At 46.3% G+C, this 21,931-nt stretch overlaps 1 protein-coding gene across 8 annotated transcripts in view; it reads right to left on the bottom strand.

Moving 5' to 3' along the window:
• ADCK1 (aarF domain containing kinase 1) overlaps positions 1 to 21,931 on the bottom strand; it is a 112,009-nt gene that overhangs the window by 59,336 nt on the left and 30,742 nt on the right. For all 8 annotated transcript variants that reach the window (XM_072762105.1, XM_072762107.1, XM_025996439.2 and 5 more), the window contains one exon: positions 7,012 to 7,215. In XM_072762105.1, the coding sequence (XP_072618206.1) occupies positions 7,012 to 7,215 (204 nt within the window). The remainder of the gene's footprint in view (positions 1 to 7,011; positions 7,216 to 21,931) is intronic.

Below are 21,931 nucleotides of genomic sequence, written 5' to 3'. Positions count from 1 at the left end.
GAACGATACAGCTAAAATCTGGCAGCATTTGGGATTCTTGCAAGGTTCTCTGATGCCAAAGCCTATTTTGTTAACCACTAAGCCATACTGCCTCAGAAATGACCCTTCTGGGGACGCCTGGGTGGCTCAGCGGTTGAGCATCTCCCTTTGGCTCAAGTCATGATCCCAGGATCCTGGGATTGAGTCCCACATCCGGCTCCCCACAGCGAGCCTGCTTCTCCCTCTGCCTATGTCTCTGCCTCTCTGTATCTCATGAATAAATAATAAAATATTAAAAAAAAAAAGAACTGACCCTTCTGTTCCTTCTGGAAGACAGACCCTGAACTTAGTCTGTAGTTTAGAAAGCCCCAGACACACCCTCACAGAGCCCTCCACAGGCTCCTATGGGAACACCCCAGGGGACCATGGAAGTGAGACAGAGGCAGGAGCAGAGCTGGCCACCCTGAGGACTCCAGGACCCATAATGCCATGTCATGACATCCTGTATCAGACAGAGTGTCTCAATGCAGGTAACAACCCATGAGTGAGCAACTTTGGTGTGCCAGGCACTGAGCAGTGATCTAAGAGAACCCCAAGAAGAGTGGGAGAAGACCACCCACCCCAAGAACATAAACCTGGCATGGAAATGACCAGATGTAAGAGGTCAACCAACTGCTCCGGATTCACAGTCCAATGTGGCTGAGGAGGTCAGTGAAGGCTTCAAGGGGACAGGGGTACTCAAAGTAGTTCTGCAATTCAACTCAGCCACACTTACCAACACCTCCTATGTGCAGAGCCCACAGTAGGCCCCATGGGAGATTCAAGATGGTTCTTTAATGCAACAAAGAACTGCATAAGATCTGTGACAGGGGCAGAAAGCATCCAGGGGAAACACAAAGGAGCCACCAATCCCAAATGGGGGTGTGTGAGGAAGTCCAGGGTATGACTTCATGGGAAACTGTACCTCAGTTTCCCATCTGTAAAATAAATAATAGTAGGACCCATCTCAGAGGATCTTAGCAAGAAGCTGAATTGTGTGGAACTTCTGAGACAGTGCCTGACACTGAGCAAACAGAACGTGTGTGTGCGTGTGGTGGTGGTGTCAGCCCGGAGCTCACAGGAGGAGAGGGGCCTGCTGAGTGAAGACGGGAAAGTGAGAGGACAGGCCGGGGTGCATGCAGTGAACCTCCCACGTGGTCAGGGTGTAGTTCCATGAAGACTGGAACAGCGGATGAGGCTGGAAAGTGGGAAGCAATTCCTGCCCTGGCCTCTGGGGGGCTCTATTCCACAGGCGTGAGAGGGACGTGACCCAAGCTACATAAGGGCCATTCAGAAGCTGCAGAGCAATGGACTGAAGGTGCCCTGGAGATGGAGCAGACCCCGCAAAGAGGAGGCCTCTCGGGACTGAAGCAGGGCAGCGGCTCAGGGTGAAGGCAGGAACCGGGGGGCCTGGGGAAGAAGACTCTCTCCCCTAGTGACTAATGGCCCACCATCCGTCCTGGCTGACGTTAATGCATCCCGCCATCCATCTTCTACTTGTTAAATTACCATTTTATGGCCAAAATCTCTCTCCCATAATTGATAAAAATCTCCTTTTGATGTTCAGTATTATTGGGGAGAAAATGTTTTTTTATTCTTCATTATGTTTTTAATATAAATGTATTTTTTATTGAGAGCTGCTGGGAAGCCCGGAGGAGGTGAATCTCTCTCCCTTGCCCCCCAGTCCCCCCCACCCACATCTTTGTGGCCACCAGCTCCTTCTGTTCCACTCCCAGAATGCTCACATGGCAGCCGTCTTGGGGACAGTCTGGGGAGACAAAGAAACCAGACGCCAGAACAAAGGTTGTGCTCAGGACAAAAGAAGCCAATCTAAAGATAGCTGGTGGTCCTCAGCTGCAGGCAGCGGAGCAGCCAGGGATGGTAAGGCTGAGTGGGCCTCCGCCAGGCCCCTGCCAGCATGCAAGAACACAGGCAAGAACTCCAAGAGGCGGGGATGTCCAGGGGCTGGCACAGGATCTGGCACACAGGTATGCTCAATAAATATTTGTGAATAAATAAGAGAAGGGCAGGGAGAAACTGGATTAGCCCTGGAAAGAAGGCAGCAAGGATTATGAGATGGAGGCCTGTGTCACCAGGGAGGGGAAGTCTGCCAGTCATGGGTCCCCCAGGTTAGAATCGGCTCCTCCAGCCCCTCTCCCTAACCATGTCCCTCGCTCCAGTCCAATCCAGGGTATGTTCGTCCCCACGTACGCCCACACCCAGCTCCTCCAGGACAAGGGAGGCAGAGTCCAGCTGTCATCCTGCACAGTGGAAGGCTGGGTCTGGAACATAGCACAACCACCAACTTCTGGACCCATGCTCAAGAAGCCCAGGGGACAGACTGCCAAGGCAGTGGAGGGAAGGGGCTGACCAACAGATGGAACCCTAGGTAATCATCTAGAAAGAGAAAGGAGAATTTTTTCTGTTTCTTGCTAGCAAAACAGTATCCAGGACAGAGAACCATACCAGCTATCAGAAAGCCTGGTGTAAAGTCCCATGTCTTTACCATTTATAAGTCTCTCAGAATCTCGGTTCCTTACGCTTACAAAGCATCCAGCATAACACGGAAATGAGCTACCATTTGCTGGTCACTTGTTCTCTACTATATGCTCCAAGTCCATTAATTTATTTAATCCCCACAGTAACCCTATGTGGCGCATACTGTTATTATCCCCATTTTACAGACAAGGAAAACGAGACTCAGAGGAGATAAGTCACATGCCCAAGATCACACAACCAATAAATCAGCAAGCAGTTTAGCTCCTGCCCACCTCCAGGTCTCAATAGAAAGCCTGACGATCAGGACCAAGGGTACAAATGTGTAGTCCTGACGAGGGCCATGTGGGAACCATGATGGATGATCTAATGTGTCAACTTGGCTGAGCCATGGTGCCCAGACATTTGGTCAAACTTTATTCTATTATCTCTGTGAGGATGATTTTGAATAAGATTTACATTTAAATCAGTAGACTTTTGGGGCGTGTGGGCGGCTCAGTCTGTAAAGCATCTGACTCTTGGTTTTGGCTCAGATCATGATCTCATGAGTCTTGAGATCAAGCCCCATGTCAGGCTCTGCACTCAGTGGGGAGTCTGCTCTAAGATTCTCTCCCTCTGCCCTTCCCCCCACTCACATGCATGCACACACTCTCTCTAAAATAAATAAGTCTTTTTAAAAAAGAGTCAGAAATTAATACTGCAGTTAAAAAAAAAAAAACCAACCTGTTTCAGAGTACAGCAGCCAAACACCAATTCTCCAACACCAGTACAAGCGGTGCCCCTAACAAAGGTATTTCTGTGCATCACTCTGGCAGCTAATCTCATTTCCTTCAGTTTTTCATAGAATTTTACAGTTAGAAAGAACTTAATCTGACACAAGTATATCCCAAAACAACAAACAAAACTGGATCATTTATTGAAATATACTGTACTGAGATCAGATGTGTGTGTGTGTGTATGTGTGTGTGTGTGTGTGTTAGGGAGGGGGTAGGAGGAGGGATATATGTCTATGACCACAGGTAACTGTATCAGTACAGCTGACAGTTCCATCATCTCTTCCTAAGTCCCACCATAACTCCTCTCCCCAAGCTCTCCACCCACCTCAAACCTCCCACCCCTTCCCTTTCCCCCACCTGGAAAAAATGACCTTATCCCCCACCTTGCTAAGAAAATCTGGCTCCACTCCATCCTCCTTTGCTTGGGTCCCTCTCCACGTTCTCCTCTCCCTCAGGCTCACATTATAAAAATAACATTTGAGGCCCTTCAAAATATGATGTTAGCACCAACTTTGCAACCTCAACTCCACTATTTACCAACCTGAACCCCATATTCAACAAGACTATTCACCATGCAACCTCTGTACTCACACTTCCCAGTGCTTGTACCTGTGCTTAGCCCACCTCATCACTCAGATGTCCCCCCCTCCAACTTCCACTTTTCAATCCCACCCCCCTTGAGAGCCTGGGTCAGATGCCACCTGCTTCAGAAAGCCTCCATCCACCCAATGTAATTGAACACTCTCTCTCTCTCTCTCTCTCTCTCTCTGTCTCTGTCTCTTTCTCTCTCTTCCTATAAACCCTGTGGGCTCTTACATGGCCAGCTACAACAGTGACGTGTACCTCCCAATGACCCCAGACTACAAGGGCTGGAATGAGATCTTACCCATCCTTGGCTGTACCCAAAGCTTCCAGTACTGTCCCCTCCTCACTAAATACCAGCTGCTTGGACAACAAAGAGAGAGATAAAGAATGGAAAATGAAGGAAATGGTATCAAAACACAGAACTACGGGCTGCTTGTGCCTCTGAGGATTCCTCCAGAAGAGGAATGTGTAAGGGCGGGTTGGTGGTCCTCCTCCGGCAGGAGGCCAAGAACCCTGGGAACCAAGGTGGTCAAGAGCCTCATGGCTTAGGCCCGTGTCTGCCCCATTCAGGGTGCAAAGGTGTCAGCCTGGGCTCCTTCCACAGCATGGGCCATGCCCAGGAGAAGAAAGATTTCAGTCTCAGCCACCTGTCAGGGCTCCCCTATGTTGGAAAGGGCCAAGCCTTCAGCGTCCTTCCCTGACACTCAAGCTCCGGCGCCATCTGCTGGCTAAGGTCGGCACTGCACCTAGACCTCCAGTCCCAAGGGCAGTTAAGCGACCAGGTGGAGACAATTCCCAACCCACTCCAGACCCAGGTCATTTTGGAGTCACCAGAAATGACCCCACCTTTCTAGAGTTCGGGCTTCAAACTGCTTCCCAGAACCTGTCCTTCTAACTTATAAAATTAAAGGGAAAAGGGCAAGTTTCTTTCTGGTAACACTAGCTGAGAAACTTCCAAGACACACATACAGACACAGAAAGCAGATTTCCAAAAGATTTCTGCCAAACAGAAGCTCTGCTGCATGGGAAACAAAGCACTGGCCTGATAATCAGAAGATCTGAGGACTCGTGCTGTGGCTCACACCCCTCCCCTGCCTTAGCTTTGTGGCCCCTCCCCAACCCCTAGCCACACACATCCCTGTGTCAGGACAGTGCCCCTTTACTCACTCTCCCCTCCACACTGATGGCACAGGCTGCTGTGCAGGGATTCACAGTGATTCAAAACCACATGTAAATCATAGGGTTTACAAGAGATGCAAGCTCACTCAGGGCCAGCCCCCTCTGCCTGGGGCAGGGACTGATATGAGGACACCAGTGACCCCTGTCAGGCTTCTGCTGATGGGAAGGATCTGCAAAAGGCACAGATGCAATCAACGAGGGCAGCCAGAACACACCAGCCTCAAGCTCTCTCTGGCCTCCCTCTCTGCTCTTCAGTCTGAGATTTAGGGGCAGCAATGAGGTCTTTGAGCTCCAAGTGTCTTCAGAGCCCACCCAAGAACTTGAACCTAGACAGCAGATGGTCACACATGACAGTGTCGGAAAACCAGGGATGGAAACCTGAAACCAGGGACAAAACAGAGCTTTCCACTGAGTGTCCCAGGGCAGGCACAGAGCCCACAGTCAGTGGGATCCACTCAAACATCTCCCTGGCAGGGAGAGCTGCTCCCCACGAAGTGTCACAGGAGAGGCGGGAGGAGGAGGGAAGTGCAAAGTGAGTGACTTTCCCCGCCCTCACACCCCCACATCCACCTACCCTGCTTCCCACACAGCCCCTCGCCCCTCCCTCCACCCACAGACTGAGAAAGTGTGTCACCAGGGAACAAATGCCATCTCCCAGGAGGAAGGAGGAGGAAGGGGGAGAAGAGAGACTTCAGTTTTGTGCCTGCGGGGGCCGGGGTAAGGAAGCAGAGGTTGCTGAGCTTCCCAGCTGTGAAGGACGCCCCCTCAGAACTGTGACCTTGACATCAGCCTCCCTCTCTCAGAGGGCTCTAGACCTGTGGGGCAGGAGCCACAGCCCCCACACTCAGGATCACATGGCCAGGGGGACCTAAGAAGAGGCCCTGAAGATGCAGATGAAATCTATTAACCCCAAAGAGCCTTTGCCAGCTGAGTGGGCCCACCATGAAGCTGATATCCCAAACTTTTCATCTCACTGCACTCTGGCTTAGAGGGGGCCACTGACCTGCCCTTGCAACCCCCTCCAGCCCTCCACAGACAAGTCGACCTCCAAGGGTTAATCTGCTGCCTTCCTTTCCTTTAATCCGCCCCCACTGAGCTGCCACATGCCAGCAATGATGCACTTCACACTGTTATTACCGTGATTTATTTAGTTTTAATTTGGGGGTGAATCTCGTGCTATAGGAAGCAGGAGGCCAACAGTTTGGCAAGAAGCAAAGCCACGCAGGGGCCTGTGCCATGCCAATCCCGTCCCCTCTGCCTGGGGTCCCTCTGTCCTCAGCCTGCTCCTCCTGGCCTGTGGCCTTGCTCCTGACTCAAACCCTAAATTGGGTTTGCCCTTCATTTAATCTCCTCCACATAGCTTTTATTCCCTCATCTGCAAAATGTGATAAAAAGCAGTACCTACCTCCTATTTTTGCAGAGAGGATGAGGTGAGATAATGCATGGAACACAGTACAGCTGTTCTCACACAGTAGACTCTCAATAATTAACAGATATTATTAGGTTGATCCCTATGAATCACATTACATTGCAGAACCCAAACAACCACATATCAACAACTTCATATGGTTCAATCTTTTTTTCTTTCTTTCTTTTTTTTTTTTATTCATGATAGTCACAGAGAGAGGCAGGCAGAGACACAGGCAGAGGGAGAAGCAGGCTCCATGCCGGGAGCCAGACACGGGACTCGATCCCAGATCTCCAGGATCACACCCTGGGCCAAAGGCAGGCACTAAACTGCTGAGCCACCCAGGGATCCCCCTCAACTAATCTTTTGTACTCAGGGCCACAGAGGTTCCTTCTAACCCCTACGATTTCCCTACTGAAAGTTGCCGTGAAGTCCCCTTTCCGCTCCAGTGCCAGAGCACCAGCACCCCGCAGCCAGAGCACTGCTGGTGCCTTTGAGAAGCACAGCATCCCAGGACCCAGCCCGGCCTGGCCCAGCCCCGGCGGCTACCTCTTTGCCCAGGTCCTCACGGATGACCTGGCGGACCTCTTGAATGCTGCTCTGCGGGGCCTGGCTGTGCAGCACCTTCAGCGTGCTGGTGTACTCCTCAGGCAGCAGGTAGTCCAGAGCCCCCAGGTGCTGACCCACCTTGATGAAAGTGCCCCGGTTGGCACAGCAGAGCTCACAAAGACGCCTGGCAGAACGGAGGTGCACCTGCAGGGAGACAGGCCAGGGCCAGAGAGGGATGAGTGCCCACTGCCCACTGGAAATCACCCCCTTTGCTTGCCCCCTCTGTCTGAAAACCCTGATTCGCTCCTCAGAGTACACACACACACACACACACACACACACACACACACACACAGCTTCATTCACCGACTGCCTCCATGCTCTCCTTCGGTCTTAGTACCTAGAGCAGTCAATTCCAGCCTCATCCTGAGGCCAGCCCCCTCATATGGCTGATGCTCCGATGCTTCTGATCCTCTTTCCATCGAGATTCATCTGGCCCAGGAACCAGAGCTTTCATTCAAGGCTTTTAACAATTCTAATCTACTAATGATTCATTTGAGGGTACACTGAGTTAATGTATGTGTCACCCAAGCCTCAGACATATTAATAACACTATCTGCTTAGAGATCTACGGTTTCTAAAACATGCTCATATGCATTATTTCTTTTAATCCTTATAGCAGTTCAGGGAGTCAGGTACTGGTATCTTTAAAAATAAGAAACTCAAATGTGGTGCTTATGAATAAATAGCTAATAAAGGTCAAAGGAAGGTCTAGAAAATGCTCCAAACCTAGAGCACTTTTAACTCAGCAAACTTTAGAGCAGGAGACTCCTCTTAACTGGAAGAAAAGTTTTACTGGGAAACATCAGGTGCACAGAGTAGGCAGCTGGGCAGGTTACCTACGACAGGGCAGCCTTAACTTGCAGCCTGATGCCCACTGTCCTTCCAGAGCTGGGAGTAGTACCCCCTGCCCCCCAGGCTGTGTATCCCCCAGTTATCACTCCAGCTCAGCTGAGGACCCTTGGACCTGCAAGGGTCCTGCCTTCCTGAAGCTACGGCTTCTAAGGCAGGATAGAGCCATGGGCACACACAGAAGGTAAGGGAGCCCAGTGCCCTGTGGGAACCTCTTGTACCCATGAAATCAACCAACAGGGATAAACATCCATGATAGATTTACACTCTCTTAGGTGTTATGGAAGATGCCAACATAATTAAGTACATACTGGAGGCAATGAACCACCTGAGGAGTTTAATAACTTTTGGCAACAAGGATGGAAGAAACAGTTAAAGATCCTATACAATTAGTTGCCAAGTGGACCATACAGAAAACTGCTACTTTAAAAAAAAAAAAGTATTTATTTTATTTATTCATGAGAGACACAGAAAGAGAGAGAGAGGCAGAGACACAGGCAGAGGGAGAAGCAGGCTCCATGCAGGGAGCCCGATGTGGGACTCGATCCCCAGTCTCCAGAATCAGGCCCTGGGCTGATGGCGGCACTAAACCACTGACCACCCAGGCTGCCCAGAAAACTGCTACTTTAGAAATTAAGAAGATAACACTACAGCCCTCAACACCCTTGTCCCAGCAGCCAGGATCCCACCTGCCCTGTCCCACCACAGCAGAGTAGATGCCCCAGACTCCAGAGTCAGGACACTGGGAGTTGTCCTGAGGTCCTTGTGGGCATCCACTACTGGCTCTGGGGGACACCTCGCTGCCCCCACCCCAGTGCACTCTTGGGGAGCCCTAAATACACATGACTCCATCCCATGGGGCAGAGTTCTCCAGCCTTGATGTGGATATCTGGTCCCAACTGGGCCACAGAGAGTCTTTTTTCCCTGATGGAAGGGTGCAGGGAGAAGGAAATTAATCCTAAGAATGAAGAGAGAAAGATGCTCTTAGATGGGATGAAAGATTGTGGGAAAAGGTGGTGAAATCACTTTAAGAATTTGGAACTGGGGACTCAGCTGACCAGTGGCAGGTGTCAGAAAATCAGTGCCATGGCCGGCTAAGGCCATGCCCAAGCCCTGGTTCTGAGGAAGTGAGAAAGAAGGCAAACATGGTCAAACATGGAACCAGGCATTTTCTCACAAAGCAAAGGTCCAGGCTGGTGTGAACAAATGACTTTTTGTAGCTCAAATAATCATTCCCCAAATTCCAGCCCAGAAGAGGAGAGATCATAGTCATTGGCAGAATAAGAGGGAGTGGACAGGCATCTACAACCCACTATTCCCTAAGGTACAGTATGACTGGAGCCCACATCCAGCTGGACACTCACAGCTGGCTGCCCTGCCACTCAGCTGCCCTCTCCCCCAAGGACACACGCTCAACCCCCCACATAAAAGCTTCTCTGGAGTCAAGGCCACATGGAAGCAGAGGGCTGGGAGGTGAGATGAGGACACACCCCACTTTCCCCACCCTGCCCAGTAAAGACCTGAGCCACTGTGTATTCACTGGGCCCTGCAGCAGGCCGGCTGCATGCCCTCCACCACACGGGAAGACGCGACTGAGCCGCTTGCACACACCGAGGGACTTGCAACAACAGGATCACACTGAGAACCGCAGGAGCTCAGACGCAAGACCCAAGAGAGCTGGAATTAGAGGAAAGACTCACTCACAGGATGCAAGTGGGTGTATGCTGCTCAGAACTATGGCCTCCAGGCTCCAAATCCGCCCTTCTCCGCCCCACACTGTGATCCTAGGGCTGCACCCTGTCATTTCTCCATTGTCAGGTGGCTTCTTATTAAGCTTTGTCTACAGGTGTCTCTGGAGGGACACTGAGGCTACCGGAGGGAAAGGTGGCTCCCTTCGAGGTGTCAGTGTGGCATTCCAGCTCAGCATCCAGAAGGCCAGTGGTTTAGGGGTGGCCCCCCCAGAACAGCCCATCCCCAGTAAATTTCCCCATTACTCAGCAGGCCCCTGTGATGGACTCACTGAGGCCCACACCCTCCAGCAAGTGTGCTGACCAGGCAGCAGGCTGCTCCTATATGTTAGCTCCAGTCACACCCTCCTACAAATTTTACTGCCACTCAGTCCACTCTCCCCTCAACCGTGCCTTCCATTGGGTCTCCTCAGCACTGGGCAGACCTCCACCTCATCCTTGCAGGTGGGAGGCCCTCAGCTGAGTTCTGTCCTTGTTCACGACCCCTCAGCCCAAGAGAGAGCAGCTGCTTTGTGTGCTTACTACTTTTTACCAGTTAATAATCTTTTCTGTTAAGTCTTCCCCACTTGAACCCTCTTGCACTGTTGGTGGGAATGCAAACCAGTGCAGCCACTCTGGAAAACAGCATGGAGGTTCCTCAAAAAGTTAAAAATAGAACTACTCTCTGATCCAGCAATGGCACTAGTAGGTATTCACCCAAAGAATACAAAAATACCAATTCAAAAGGATACATGCACCCCAATGTTTATAGCAGCAGTATCTACACTAGCCCATTAGCCAAATTACGGAAACAGCCCAAGTGTCCACTAACTGATGAATTAATAAAGAAGATGTGAGATATATGTGTGTGTGTATACATATGTATGTGTGAATATTACTCAGCCATAAAAGAGAATGAAATCTTGCCATTTGCAACAATACCAATGGAGCTAGAGAGTATTACGCTAAGTAAAATAAGCCAGTCAGAGAAAAACAAATATCATATGATCTCACTCATATGTGGAATTTAAGAAACAAAACAAATGAGCAAAGGGAAAAAAAAAAAGAGAGAGAGAGAGAGAGGGGCAAACCAAGAAACAGACCCATACCTATAGGGCACTGATGGTCACCAGAGGGGAGGTGCATGGAGGGATGGGGGAAACAGGTGATGGGGCTTAAGGAGGGCACCTGCTGTGATGAACACCAGGTGTTGTACAGAAGTACTGAATCACTGCATTGTACACCTAACTCTACTATTATGCTGTATGTTAACTAACTGGAATTTAAATAAAAACTTTAATAAATAGAAAATAAAAGGATGGATTCCATTCTAAACTTATTTTTAAAAGGATTTTATTTATTTATTCATGAGAGACAGAGAGAGAGAGAGAGAGAGAGAGAGAGAGAGAGAGGCAGAGACACAGAGGAAGAAGCAGGCTCCATGCAGGGAGCCTGACGTGGCACTCGATCCCGGGTCTCCAGGACATGCCCTGGGCTGAAGGCAGCATTAAACCACTGAGCCACCCAGGCTGTCCAAAACTTTTTAATACAGTGTATGCTCTGCAGTTTACTTACATAGTAATCAATGTGAAATAAAGATCTCAGAAATTTAAAAAAAAAAAAAAAAAAAAGTTTTCCCCAGATACTGGTATGATTGGTCCCTTATGGATACAAGGAATTGGTCCCTGAAATCAAATCTGAATAAATTAGGGTAAAAAGAAGGGCATTTCAAGGATGTCAGGTTCAGTGGTTGAGCATCTGCCTTTGACTTGACTCAGGGTGTGATCCCAGAGTCCTGGGATCGAATCCCACATTAGGCTCCCCACAGGGAACCTGCTTCTCCCTCTGCCTGTGTCTCTACCTCTCAATGTGTCTTAAAAAAAAAAAAAAAAAAAAAAAAAAAACAACAACAACCAAACAAAAAAACCATTTCAGATCAGGAGGACAATACAGCAACATGTATCTGTGTGCTGAAGACCTACTCCACTGTTTTCTTTAGACTGGATTCACACCTTCATTTGTCTCTGCCACTGGCGGCCCTCAGAAAGCACCAGCCTCGATGATATCAGTTGAAAGATTAAAAAAAAAAAAAAGGAAAAAGGAAAGCACCAGCCTACTGACCATCACCTGCAGCTGGAGCCTTGGTAGGGTATCTCTTGGCACAAAGTGATGGTCACCTTCAAGACACTGTGTGGACAATACAGGGAGCCCTTTCTGGTCACACAAGCCCAGGAAAGCTGGTTGACTTCCAACTTACCAATCATTTGGCACATCAGCCAAAGGGGCAGAGACCATGTGTGTCCCCTGTACACTCTGTGTACCTCAGGGAAAGCTGTGCAGGAGCCATAAATGTAGATTGATGACAACTATGAGTTATACACTCACAAAACCGTCACCCATGAAGCTGAGTCAGCATCTACTGAAAATGGCACCCACATTTCAACTAAAGAGGCCCCAAAGTCACCTTCAACTAGCTTCTAAATAAACACACACACATACACACAAGTGGTGAGGGATACTGTCATTCATCAAAACCTTTTAATGGGGGATCCCTGGGTGGCGCAGCGGTTTGGCGCCTGCCTTTGGCCCAGGGCGCGATCCTGGAGACCCGGGATCGAATCCCACATCGGGCTCCCGGTGCATGGAGCCTGCTTCTCCCTCTGCCTGTGTCTCTGCCTCTCTCTCTCTCTCTGTGTGTGACTATCGTAAATAAAAAAAATAAAAAAAAAACCTTTTAATGTTCTTTTAAGGCCAAAAAACACAAACGCAGAAGAACAGGGTAGGGTTTCTGATCTCCGCGGTCCCTTTTCAGCTCCAGCTTCTAGGGCTTCCCTGTCCTTTGGATTCAGAAGGCAGGTCCCATTCAAACTTTCAAGAAACTGCTGCTTAGTAACAACCCTCCTTTTAGAATTCACTTCCCTAATCTGATTCCTTAAGGGGCTGTGTCTGCTGACAGCAGGGACTATTCATGGGGAACCCACAGTTCTCTCCCACCCAGGAAACTTTCTAACCCCAACAAGGACTGTGCTTCAATGAAAAGGTAAAAGCTTCTAGAATCTCCAGATCGGCACTCTCCTGAATCTAGTCGTGCATACTATACATCATTGGGTGTGCACCTGCACAAGCCTAGAGACCCCAGGAAGGACATGCCAGTCAACAAAAACTAGTTGATTCTAGGTTTGTCCAAAAGAACCTGCTGCAGTGATGGAAATACTCTGCATCTACAGTGTCCAATAACACAGCACCCACCAGCTACCACTAGATACCAGGCATTTAAAATGGGGCTAGTGTGATGGAAGAACTGAATTCTTCATTTTACTTAATTTTAAATAATTTAAATCATCACATGTAGCTAGTGGCTCCCATATTGGACAGCTCAGGCTTATCAATCAGTAACAACTGTAATAAATAACCATTTCTTTAGTGCCCTGTTCTAAGTACTACTCCTGGCCTACAATAAAAGCTGAAATAAAGGTGGTTATTACTGTTTTTAAATCTGCCCAATATCTCTGTAAAATGGATCTCAATATGTGTCTTTAAGGATGATAAAATAGGGATCCCTAGGTGGCTCAGTGGTTTAGCACCTGCCTTTGGCCCAGGGCTTAATCCTGGAGTCCTGGGATCCATTCCCACATCTGGCTCCCTGCATGGAGCCTGCTTCTCCCTCTGCCTGTGTCTCTGCCTCTCTCTCTCTCTCTCAGTGGATCTCATGAATAAATAAATAAAATCTTAAAAAAAAAAAAAAGTATGACAAAATAATCTCAGAGAGGTTCAGTGACATTTCCAAGCTCCCAGAATTAGCAAAGGGTGAGACATTGGTGTGTTCAACCATGTGCCAGGGGGCAGGCATGAACTGAATTTTTCCATGTACGAGCACCATGGGGATGCAAGCATTGCCAGGATGGTCTCCAAGAGCAAGGAGCTTACAAACCAGACCAAGGGGTGGACACATACCCATGACATTGGAATCACCAATGGCAGGCAATAGAGGTAGCTGCCCAGTAGCTCCAAAGTATGACATGTGCTGAAGAGAGGACCAGCCTGGCACGAGGGTGGCCATGGAAGCTGAATCAAGTGCAGTTTAAAAGGCCAACAAAAGCCATGCTCAATCTTGAATACAAGAAGGATTTGTAAAACATAAGGATTAACAGCATTGGCTTTGGAACCAAAAAGACTTGGGTTCAAATCCTACTTTGCTACTTACTTGTCATATAACCCTAACTTTGGGCCTCAGTTTCCTCATTAGTAAAAGGAGAACAATGGTAACTATCACTGGGATGGCCACATGAAGCAATGCATAAAAAAAGAGTTCAGCACAGGGCTTAGCATACAGTCAGTGCTCAATATATGAATAAAAAAAGATGGCAGGGCCAGGGGGGAACCAATGTTCTTAGAAAAATAAAATTTAAGAAGAAAAAAAAAAGAGAGAGAAAGAAACACTCCCAGACCCATCCACTCCCTATACTTTCTTCAGACCAACAAGTCTGGACCACAATCTAATAGAAACCATAGCTAATTTCATGCTCCGTCATCTAAATGGCATAGCAACCATGCATAAAAAATGCAAATAGTGATAGAGCATTATTCTACTAAATACACTGACTTTAGGTTCTCTGCCCCCAAAGGCCTGTCTACTTCTTCTACTACCCTAATACCAACCACTCAGCTGCTCACTGACTCATGTGTTGCCTTTACCAAGCACTAGGTTGTACTGGCTGAGTGGGTGTGTGGCTGCAGCATGTCCTCACTGCAGAGGCCTGACATCCCTCCTTCTGTCCCTGCCAAAATACAGTAGGAACAGCTGGCATGGCCTCCCTGCCCCTCCTCCAACTTCATTTCCACTCCCAGCTCAATAACTTGCCTTATGATTATCTCATTACCAATAACCTTGCTGTAATGAGTTTTAATCTGCCTCATATTAATTAAAAGCATTGTTATTAGCTAGCTTGGTTCGGGGTTTGAGAAGGGGGCAGTGAATAGCTAATAAGATCAACCCAGTGCTGATTAATTATTGATTGGGAGGGATGGAGCAAAGAAAGGCCCAGAGAGGGCAATTCCTAACTCATGTCTAAATACCCAGGAACATGGGCTTTGGTCTCCAAACTCAGCAGAAAGTTACCAAAGTCAGACTGAATCTACAGGTTCCCCATCAGAACTGAGCAATAATCTCCAATGGAGTTTAGGGGTGTTTGTGACACACAGAGGAAAGCGACAGACACACATGCAGACCCCACATGATATGAGGGGGAAAAGAGAGAGACAATGAAAGAGGATGTAAGAGACAGACCCCAAAACAAGGGTTTTTGATTAATTCTAGTCAAAAAATAAAGACTCAAAGGAAATGTAATGAAACCTAAACAGTGGTATCTCTAGACTGTGAGATCACAAAGGTATTTTTTTCTTCAAAGCTTTTTCTGTATTTTCCAAATTTCTTAATACTCATATGTATTATGTCAATAATGGGGAAGAAATTTGTTTAATCATCCCTCCTTCAACAATCTCTACAAACATAAAAGTCCAGCTGATTTTTTTTTCAGATTTATAAAACAATGATTGTTACGGAACTGGATACCAGGCAGTTAGGACAGTGATTCCTGAGCAATGGGAGGCAAACAAGGTGAACCCTATAACTGTCCCAGTTTACTGCATCAAGAGTTTCCAGGCTCAGCATCAGGAAAGGGAAGCCAGGAAGTGCCCAGAGAACTCCCTGAGTTGGGGAGATGGAACTGGGAGTCCAGGAAGGCCAAGTAACAAGGCTTCTTCACACAGGACAGAGTACTGGAGAGGAGAGAGCAATATAAAGGAGGAGCAATGAAGATGTGTGGAGGGTCCACCTCACATATTCAGCACATGCACATGAGGAAACCACCTGAGTCCAGAAAAAGATCAAAAAAGACTAGAGTTAAGAGTACGTGGTGCTCACATAGGACCTACTTCAGGGTCCTTGCATGGAGCCTGCTTCTCTCTCTGCCTATGTCTCTGCCTTTCTCTGTATATGTCTCTCATGAATAAATAAAATATTTTAAAAATAAAGTATCCAGAGGAAAAAAAAAATACATCATAGACAGAGGAACAAAGAAAAGAATGACAGCAGATTTCTCACTGGCAACAGTACAAGCAGAAGTGAGCAGAGCAACTCTCTGAAAGCACTGAAAGAAAACCCAGAATTCTATACCCAGAAAAAAACATCTTTCAAAAACAAAAAAGTAAAATGGAAGCTCTTTCAGGCATATAAAAGCTCACAGAATTCATCTCCCTCTACAACAACAAAAGAAAATGTTAAAGGATATCCTTCAAGTAATAGGAAAATGATATGGGAGAGAAATATGAATGTATGTGAGGGAAAAAAGACTAGAAATAGTAATTTCGTAAGTGAATACATAAGAATTTTTTCTTATTTTCTGTATCTCTTTAAAAGATAAACTGCTTAAACAAAAATGATAAAGTAATGTAGAGTTTATAAAACATGTAAAAGCAAAATGTATTAACATCAGTAGCACAAAGGCTGGGAAGAAAGAAATGAAAGTACACTATTATAAGATTCTTACACTCTGTGAAGTGGTATATCACTTGAATGCAGAATATAAAAGTTAAAAATGTATGCTGTAAACTAACAGAATCACTCAAATAACAAAAAAGCATCAAAGGAAATAAAATAGAATCATTAAAAATATCTAATCCAAAAGAAAGTATGAGAGGAAACAAGAAATATAGGGCAAATAGGACAAACAAAATAACAAGATGAAAGACATAAATCTAACTATAACAATAATCCCATTAAATATAAATGGTCTAACTACCCCAATTAAAAGCCAAAGATTGTCAATTCGGATAAAAAAGAAAGATTCCGGGGGTGCCTAAGTGGCTCCACCAGTTAAGTATCCTACTCTGGATTTTGGCTCAGGTCATGATTTCAGAGTTGTGAGATCAAGCCCTGTAGTGGGCTCCACTCTAGATGTGGAGCCTGCTTAAGACTCTCTCTCCCTTCCTCTTCTTCTGTCCCTCCCTGCTCCAATCCCTCTCTTCCTCTCTTTAAAAAAAAAAAAAAAAAAAAAAAATCCCAGGGCAGTCCTAGTGGCTCAGCAGTTTAGCACTGCCTACAGCCCAGGGCCTGATCCTGGAGACCCAAGATCGAATCCCATGTCAGGCTCCCTGAATGGAGCCTGCTTCTCCCTCTGCCTCTCTCCTCTCTTTCCTCTGTGTATTCTCATGAATAAATAAATTAAATCTTTAAAAAAAAATCCCAGTAAATGTTGCCTATAAGAAATGCTCTTTAAATATAAAAATATAAATAGGTTTAATGTATGTGGATGGGAAAAAGTACATCATGCCAACACTAATTGAAATAAAGCTGGAATGGCAATGTTTACGTCAGACAAGAAGATTTCTATCCAATTCTATCTAATTCAATTGTGTCACAGCTGAATTCTACCAAACATTTAGGCAGGAAATAATACCAATTCCACTCAAACTCTTCAGAAAACTGAAGACAGAATACTTCCCAACTGATTGAGACCAACGTTACTCCAATATCAAAACCAGACATTAGGGGATCCCTGGGTGGTGCAGCGGTTTAGCACCTGCCTTTGGCCCAGGGCGCGATCCTAGAGTCCCGGAATCGAGTCCTGCATCGGGCTCCCGGCATGGAGCCTGTTTTTCCCTCCTCCTGTGTCTCTGCCTCTTTCTCTCTCTCTCTATCATAAATAAATAAATAAATCTTAAAAAAAAAAAACAGACATTAAATACAAGTGGCGGGGGGGGGGGGGAGTCACAGACCAGTATTCACTCTGACCATAGATATAAAAATTTCTTTTTTTAATTTTAGCTAATCAAATCCAACAATTTAAGAAAAAGCTCTATTATTATTACATCTTATCAGGTGGTGCATAATTTTGATTTGTCTCCCTACAGGCAATATGAATTTTGATCACTTCATTAAGATGTTATCCACCAGGCTTCCTTACTTAAAGATACTTGTTTTCTTTTTATAATTAAGTATTGTGCAAGGAAGAACTCCCAAATTTTATAAATTAACCAGTTCCTTATCAAACTCTCAATTTATTCATCTGTTTATTTTTGTCCATTTGGACTCATGGATTTCTACTTTTTTCAACATATCACAATCTAATACTATCATTGTTTAAACAGCCTCATTGAGGTATTTTGACCCATGATAAATGACACATGTACAACCTATACTTCTTGATGTATGCATGCATCCATGATACAAAGTTTAATTCTGCATATGAATATCTAATAATTCAGGCATTGTTTGTTGGACAGACCTTTCTACACAGAATTGCCTTTGCCCCATTGTGAAAAATTAATTGTTCATATATGTGTGGGTCCATTTCTGGACTTTCTTACCTGTTCCATAGATTAGTTTGTCTGTTTTTACATCAATTCTACACTGTCTTGACTACTCTGAGTATATAATAAGTCTTGAAATCAAATAGTATTTGTCCTCTTTGTTCTTCTTTTTCAGTGTTACTTTCTAGCACTGACTCCAAAACCTTCCATAATCCCATATGGACTTTAGAATCAGCTTGTCAATTTCTACAAAAGGCCTGCTGGGATTTTGGTAGGAATTGCCATGAATCTATATATTCATTTGGGGAGAATGGACATCTTAGCATTATTGAGTCTCTCTACCCATGAATATAATACACCTTCCCCATTTACTAGTCCTTTTTAAAACTTTCAACAATATTCTGATTCATATATATCATATATACAAATAAAAATAGGGGCACCTGGGTGGCTCAGTCAGTTAAGCATCTGCCTTCAGCTCAGGTCATGATCCCAGGCCCTGCATTGGGCTCCCTGCTCAGCAGGGAGCCTGCTTCACTCTCTCCTCCCTGTTCCTGCTCTCTCTTGGTATCTCAGTCACTATCTCGCTCTCTCAAATAAATAAAATCTTTTTTTAAAAAAAAGAAAAAGAAATAGAATAGAAATTTCTCCTAAGAAAATAATATGACATGGAAAATAGTCTGTGCACAAAGGTGTTCAGCACAGTGTTAATTATAATAGAAAAACATACGCAGATGCATCCTAAAAGTGGGAAAAGGGGAACAGCTAAGTAAACCATGTAAGAGTCACACAAAAAAAGTAGTAAGCTATTTTAAATGGACTATATGACAATATGGAAAATGCTAAGGATAACACATTAAGAGAAAAAAAACAGTAAATTATATTCATAGAACACTATGGTTTTAACAGAACAGTGTTAAGGTATATCAAGGGTACACCTGGGTGGCTCAGTCAGTTGACTGACTCTTGGTTTTACCTCAGGTCATCTCCTGGGTTGTGGGATTGAGCCCTGAGGCAGGCTCTTCACTCAGCAGGGAGTCTGCTTGAAAGATTCTCTCCTAGGGCACCTGGGTGGCTCAGTGGTTGAGCGTCTGCCTTGGCCTTAGGTCGTGATCCCAGCATCCTGGGATCAAGTCCTACATCCAGCTCCCTGCATGGAGCCTGCTTCTCCCTCTGCCTATGTCTCTGCTTTTCTCTGTGTGTCTCTCATGAATAAATAAAATCTTAAAAAAAAAAAAAAGATTCTCTCCCTTCTTTGCCTCTCCCCCCACTTGCCCAAGATATCTCTTTCTTTCCAAATAAATAAATAAATCTTTTTAAAAAAAGAAAAGAAGGTATATCAAAGTCACAGTGAGTTTGATTTGGTGAAATTAGAGGTAATTTTTCCTCGAATCTCTAAATTTTTTAGTAACATAATTATTGCTTTTCTATTTTTCAATTCAGAAATAATTCACACACCAAAGAATTCACCACTTTAAAATATATAATTCAGTGGTTTTTACTATATCTGCTAAGCTGTACAACTATCACTACTACCTAGTTCCAGAACATTGTTTTATTTTTTTAAATCAATTATATTTTTTAGTCACACTTCATATATATACAAAGTCTTGAGTCTTTGAACTAAAAAAAAAAAACTCATCTTCATTCAATTTATCAGTGCTCATTAATAAATGATAAATGTTGTGAACATCCAAGTATGTATAAGTTTCCTATCTTATGTTTTACTAACATCTAATAATTTCATATTAAAATGAGGATCAAACATAAGTTGCCAGGGATCCCTGGGTGGCGCAGCGGTTTGGCGCCTGCCTTTGGCCCAGGGCGCGATCCTGGAGACCCGGGATCGAATCCCACGTCGGGCTCCAGGGACATGGAGCCTGCTTCTCCTCCTTCTGCCTGTGTCTCTGCCTCTCTCTCTCTCTCTGTGACTATCATAAATAAAATAAAATAAAATTCTTTAAAAAAAAAAATAGATATTTAAAAAAAAAAAAAAAAAAAAAACATAAGTTGCCAAATGACCTGTCAGCATAAAACAAGCACAAATAGGTCCTTGATTTATAATTTTCACATCTTCTTCTCAATAATTACTGTTTGAGTTGTTGATTCACTGTACCAGCATAGAATAGGAGTTGCCAAGAAACAAAATCTTGTTCATCATACCCTCTGTACTAAGGATCATCAGTAGTCAATGCACAGTCCATGAAACTTCAACACACACTACCTCACCTGATCAAGGGTAAGAGTCCTTTGGGCGGTGGCAGTGGGGGGCGCACTATCATTCTTCCCCTTCCACAGATGTGGAAACTGAGGCTCAAAACTGTTAGGGGGCTTACCAGGGTTACTGAGCCAATACAAAGTAGATAGATCCAGGGTTTGCGTCACCGTCTTGGATTCCAAAACCCATCTCTTTCTACTAAAGTCTGCGGCCCAGCACACACACTGTTAAACACTACCCATGGGTTGGAAAACAACCCAGGAAGCCAGTGCCTGCAATGAGCCCTGAGTGTTGCCCTCTCTGCATGCTCACAACCACCTCCCACTCGCTGAGCCTCAGCTATTTCCCCCAGCCAGGCCACACGGCCACCATGGTGCCTGGTCACGTCTGGGCTCCCAGGAGCTGCTCCCGTAAGCCAGCTAGGACACTGAGATTAGAAACAAATTCATGACCACCCGGGGCCTGAGAAGCACCAGTCATACAGAGGTCAGGGAGCCACTAGGAGAAGGAAGTGAGTGAGGCCCAGGAGGTATAAGATCTCAGTGCAGCAACTGGATAAGGCCACAAGCCTGTACAGCACCAGGAGGCGGGTCCAGAAAGGGGCAGGACACTGGCCACAATGGGAAAGGAGGACAACCTGCAGTGATAACCATCCAAAAGCCACCAGAGCCTTCAGTATGAAATTCAAACTCCTACCTGGGCCTCAAAGACCCAGCATGAAGCAGCCCAGGCACCCGCTGACTTGATCTTTTGCCCTCCCCACATCAATAGCTATCCCCCAACCTAATGACTGGTAATGTCCTATGCCATCCTCTGCCCCCCAGTCTTTGCACCAGCCACTCCAATCTCACCACCCCTTGCTCCTTTTCATCTGTCAAAATCCTCTTCAGCCTGGACCCAGACCTCCTCCCCTCCCCTCCTTTCTCCTCCCCTCTTCTTTACTGAGTCCCAGCCTGGCCCGTTCTCTTCTCTTCCCCCTTCCCGCCTTACAGAAGCAGCTGCCTCCCCCATCCCAGACCTATCAGCAGAGCCTGGAGTTCCATCCCCACTGGGGCTCTCAACTCTTCTTTCATCTGTGCCTCCCTATGACAGAACTGGGCCCGGTGCAGCTCTGTGGCCCTGACTGCAGGCTCTGCTCTGGGCCCACATGACAAAAAGCAGGGAGACAACTGCACATAAGGCCAGGCTGCTACCAAATCAGGCTACAGCCCAAGGTGAGAGGCCCAGAGCAACAGAGCTTTCAAATGTGAGGGACAATGGTAGGACAGTCTTCCAAGGGGGATAGCCTCCATAGCCCTCAACCCTTCCTCAGCAGGGAGCAGACAAATAGACCCCAAGAAGGCTTCCTTGAGGATCTGAAGCAGAGGCTTTTCCCCTGCAGTCAGGACTGAACTCAGTGATGACTCACTCAACAGAAGCCACAGACCTATCACCACACCGCACCCCAGAGAGCCCTCCCCACCCAGCCACTCCCATGCCCTACACTCTCTAAGGGGGCCAACAGACACTGCTTCCATCAGGAAATGTCACTCTACCAGGAGGTGAGGTCAAATAATACCGGGGCAGACAATTCGTCCTGCAGGAAGGAGTCACCTCTGGCCAGACTCCCAGAACCATCTGGGACTCTTCTAGCTCTCCAGGCTTCCCCATCAAGGCCACCCAAAGGGAACAACCACGGACAGCCTGCATGGCTGGACTAGGGCATAGAAGTGACCACAGCACAGCTTTTGGGTCTGAAGTCTGACTGGGCCCT

This window comes from Vulpes vulpes, chromosome 6 (assembly GCF_048418805.1).
Source record: "Vulpes vulpes isolate BD-2025 chromosome 6, VulVul3, whole genome shotgun sequence".
NCBI lineage: Eukaryota > Metazoa > Chordata > Mammalia > Carnivora > Canidae > Vulpes > Vulpes vulpes.
Note: the sequence above shows the minus strand (reverse complement) of the source record. Positions and strands in the feature narration are given on the sequence as shown.